Source organism: Triticum aestivum, chromosome 4B, assembly GCF_018294505.1.
Source record: "Triticum aestivum cultivar Chinese Spring chromosome 4B, IWGSC CS RefSeq v2.1, whole genome shotgun sequence".
NCBI lineage: Eukaryota > Viridiplantae > Streptophyta > Magnoliopsida > Poales > Poaceae > Triticum > Triticum aestivum.
The window spans coordinates 411,893,869-411,898,288 of record NC_057804.1 but is presented as its reverse complement, the minus strand read 5'-3'; the positions used below and the strand labels follow the sequence as shown (position 1 = coordinate 411,898,288).

The 4,420-nt window shown below is 44.1% G+C and overlaps 1 protein-coding gene across 1 annotated transcript; it reads right to left on the bottom strand.

Moving 5' to 3' along the window:
- Positions 1 to 598: 598 nt before the first annotated feature.
- LOC123092416 (malonyl CoA-acyl carrier protein transacylase) lies at positions 599 to 4,194 on the bottom strand. Its single transcript, XM_044514187.1, has 10 exons — positions 3,833 to 4,194; positions 3,310 to 3,395; positions 3,110 to 3,176; positions 2,558 to 2,700; positions 2,299 to 2,347; positions 2,085 to 2,222; positions 1,923 to 2,003; positions 1,204 to 1,380; positions 1,033 to 1,119; positions 599 to 932 (listed from the first exon to the last, which is right to left on the bottom strand). Exons 1-10 carry the CDS (start codon positions 4,070 to 4,072, stop codon positions 870 to 872), a joined length of 1,131 nt encoding a protein of 376 aa, XP_044370122.1. The 5' UTR covers positions 4,073 to 4,194; the 3' UTR covers positions 599 to 869.
- Positions 4,195 to 4,420: the final 226 nt, after the last annotated feature.

Below are 4,420 nucleotides of genomic sequence, written 5' to 3'. Positions count from 1 at the left end.
ATATGAGGCCCAAGACGGACCGCAAGCAACTTGGCAATGATCTTGGCTATGGCATGGATTAGGCTAATAGGTTTGTAGTCACCAATTCCCTCCGCCCCATTTTTCTTTGGCAAGAGCACAACGTTTGCTGAGTTAAGCCAATGGCAAGAGCACAATGTTCGCTGAGTTAAGCCAATGGATTGGCCACATGGAGGTTACCAAATTGATGGATCACCCGCATAACATCCTCTTTAATAATGCCCCAACATGACTTGAAAAACAATCCGGTGAACCCATCCGGTCCGGGGGCCTTGTCATTGGGCATTTGCTTGATGACATTGTGGACTTCCTCCAGCGTGAAGGGATCATCAAGATTGCCAAGGTCGCAATCCTCAAAATGAAAGTGATCCCAATTGAAGTCTTCCTTTCTAGCATTTGTCTTTCCGATGACGCTGGAGAAGTGTTCGAGAATGATTTCCTCCTTCCTCTCATGCTCGGTGACCCAAGCATTATTATGCTTCAATCGGAGAATATGGTTGACAGCCTTGCGTTTTGTTTGCGTTCAGCTGATGGTAAATTCATTGTCGAGAGACATGAATGAATTCAGAATGGGATGTCAGACAGTGAACCATGGGCATAAAATTACTGATAAAACTCAGAACTATAGCTGAAATTTCATTCTGGTCCTCACAATATAGAGGGCAAGCTGAACCGCCGAGAAACCTAGCTCTAGCCAATGAAACATGATTGTACAACACTATCTATGTTCTTCACAAATGACAGGAAATTGCCAGACCCTGTGGTGCTCTCGTGCCCTTTAGTACATTCAGGAGTGTCGCTTAAATCTAAGCAGCCCCCCTAACTTCATTATTTGCCCCTATAAACAGGTCTCATGCGCCAATGTTCTCGATGCTGGCACCTTTGTTGATCCGTTTAATGATTCCTGCTATAACCTGGTTTATGCCAGATGAGCAAAAATAAATAAATAAATATCATCACAGACTCTGAAGACTTGTTATCCAGTCAGAAATTTTGTTAAGAAACTATTTTTACCTTTCCTGGGCCTAGTTCATAGCTCTTCTCAAGGCCTCTACCCAAAAGAGTCGTCACAGTAGTCTCCCATTGCACAGGAGAGGTTACCTGTTTCTCCACCAAGTCAGTCACGCCCAAGTCATTGTATAATAGGGCTGCGACATGAATTCAAGTGTAGTCTAGAGCCAATACCTGCTGTGCCAAGATCTTCTTGATTGTTTCAGGATCTGAGTGGGGCTGTGCATCAACATTGGAGATTACTGGGATTCTTGGTGATTTAATCTCTGTAGCAGCCAACGCAGATTCCAATCTTGAGACAGCAGGTTGCATGAAGCTCGTGTGGAAAGCACCAGCAACAGCTAGGCGAACCTGGCAAGATAATTGTCAACATCATATACAACAAACCTTTGATTACTATGACTATGCAACAGAGGAAACGGTTTTCAACACTTTTCCTAATCCCCCACGACAAGTCACAGTATCAAGTTACATATTAGTATACAGTTACCCCCTCTGTTAAAAAACAGTATACACAATGTTAGAATGCACGTAGTGATATTTTCTTAGCCTTCACCACCAATACAAACAAAAGCTATATAAATTGCAATATTACAAAAAGGGAACCAACAAGACATTTCACCAATTGTACTCTTGCAATATTATTCTATTATTAGCACCATGGTCTGTTGTCTGACATATTGCCACCAAAATTTATAGTCAAAGTTGCGTAACAATGAAGATGTACAAAACGGTTTATGCTTTTGACCAAGGAGCACTATTCAGTATAATGACCTTGCGCAGTTTCAGTTTTCAAAACCACTGTAAATTACGATAACCAGGTTTCACACTTCATTGCAGGTATACCAAATGTTTACATACATGGACCATTGTGGATGCATGGGAACACTAACCGTCATTCTGGCCTTAAAAGACTTTGCTTTGGCTTCAACTGCTTCAATACCCTTCACACCACCAGAAACTGCATAGTTACCCTGCAACAAGGTATTACCATGCTAAGACCTTAGCAAGCCCCAGTAGGAAACAAATAACCTCCCGATTCAGGAATGACTTACAGGACAGAGAAAATTTGCTATTTGAACTCTTTCCTTTTCATCCACATCCTCATTTGCAGCGTCGCATAATTGTTGCACCTTTTCTGAATCTAGACCAATCACACTAACCATCGCACTATTGGCAGCATCTGAGGCATCCTACAAAGATAAAGAACATGAGCAATCTATTTGGGAAGTCAGAAACTCAAAGTACACATATCTTATTGGCACTAACCTGCATGGCTTCTCCTCTAAGCTTGACAAGCTTGAGACCATCCTCAAAGCTGCATGTTGGAAACTGCTTAAGCATACATACTTGACACACTGAAAAGAAAATACTAAGCTATGGGGCTATTAATTTGACCATCTTGTCACAGGTTCACCAGGATTGAATTTAACATACACTCTGAGTTAGCTTCATCCTGATCATGAATTCAAATGCTTATATTTAAAACAGCAAATGCATGATTTCATAAACGGAACAAGGGCAATACCTAAAGGCACCGGCAAATGCAAGCGCGGTATATTCTCCCAAGCTGAGACCACATGTGACATCTACGGAGTTAATTACAGATTGGCCTTCTTCACGTGCGCGTAACACTTCTACAGCTGCAAGGCTGGTAACATATATAGCTGGCTGCAAAATGGTTTTGTTCGACAATCAGTATACAGCTCTAACTGACAAGATCTGGGACTGTATCTGAACCAAATCATCCTTCACAATCAAATGTATGCAGCATAGCTGAGAAAAATAAAATGCAAAACAATCTTGTTGGTTCCCTTTTGAAGCAACATGGCAGGCTACAAAGCATGGATGTTGGTACAAAAAACACTTAGCTAGCATTGTAACTGATTAACAAGATTTAGCACTTAATAGGTATTCATGGTTGAAAACTATATTGCACTGAATGACTATTAAAGAGACATGTTTCAGTTGCTAACAGTAAGCAGCAGCGGAGGGTAGACACATAAGAATACTACTTGCATGGATATGAAAACGAATAATGTAAAATACAGTGGGAGCGAAGAATCTGAAATTCAGAAACCTGACTGATCACTGTTGAGTTCAGCTTTTCTTTTGGTCCATCGATGCAAAGATTCAGCAAGTCATAGCTACATTCAAAATTAAACAAGCATGAACATCTTCGGTTTTCCCCTTGGAATTGTTATGGACACTTGTTAACTTCAAAGCGTAAGTTTGCTAGGGGGAGCAAACAGGTAAATCGCATAAGAGGTTTGTAGATACCCAAGTATATCATTTGCCTTATCAAATAGTTCTGCAGCTGCTCGAACATTAAGAGCTTCTTTACCCATTCCAACAGCCTGAGCACCCTGAGAGGAAAAGAAAGCATAAACACACATGAATGAGGCAGCACACACGATGCACATGTACTTGAATGCAAGGGAAATGTATCATTGTAATTAAAATAATCTCCTACGAGAACCTAATAATCATAAGCTAATATCTCAAGGCCAAAATATGATCCACGCCAACTGAGGCAGTGAAGTGATTTTTTCCCCATTCGTACAACCAACCAAGTTAAAATGAACACTTCCCATTGCATAATATCCCTTCAGATTTGCCATCTTTGCTAGACTAGATATTTCACTCAGCTTGATAGGAGTACCAATTATTTTCAAAGTTAAACACCTTCGCACGAACAATTGCATAACGATCACCATTACCACAACTTAGCTACTACAATTCTGGTTGTCATATTGCCATGCGTGTATCAGACACGTCAGCTAACGAGCGAGAAGACTCGTACCTGGCCGGGGAAAAGGAATGCGGTGGTGGGTTTGTAGTCGGCGAAGAGCGTGTCGGCGCCTGCTGCCACTGCCGACCCGACGGACACTCTAGTGGAGACCCGAGATCTGAACGGCGCCCTGAGGGTCGTCGCCGGGCTCGGCGCGGACGGCCTGAGCAAGGCAAGCGTGGAAGCCATCGGAGAGTCCGAGCGGAGGCGGCGAGGAGAGAGGCGTGGGAGGCGAGGAGGGCGGAGGAGCATGCGAGTGCGGCCGCGAGCTTTGTAGCTTGGGTGGGTGGCTTGCTGGCGAGTAGCGAGGCGGAGGGAGGCGGAGGCGGAGCTCACGAGGTCGAGCTGGGTGGGGACTGGGGAGCACGAGCGATACGCCAAGGCCGCCCGTGTGGGCCTCTAGGAAAGGCCTAGCTTGCGTTATCTGGGCTTGGCTGGCTACCGTGGGCTCGTTTCAGCTTTCTCTCTTCCGTTCCTACAAGCGGGAACGGCGAAACCAAGTGAGGAGCGACAGGCAGTTGCGGTACCTGCTGTTGGCCAAGGATGGAGGGCGCCTGAACCGGGGACTGTGAAAATTCAAATTGACGGGGGAGTCTCAAA

Coding starts and splice junctions, on each gene's coding strand:
- LOC123092416 (XM_044514187.1), bottom strand. CDS start 4,072: ATGCTCCTCCGCCCTCCTCGCCTCCCACGCCTCTCTCCTCGCCGCCTC. Junction 2,348..2,557: donor GCATTTGCCGGTGCCTTTAG/GTATTGCCCTTG, acceptor TCCAACATGCAG/CTTTGAGGATGGTCTCAAGC. Junction 933..1,032: donor ATGAACTAGGCCCAGGAAAG/GTAAAAATAGTT, acceptor GGCATAAACCAG/GTTATAGCAGGAATCATTAA.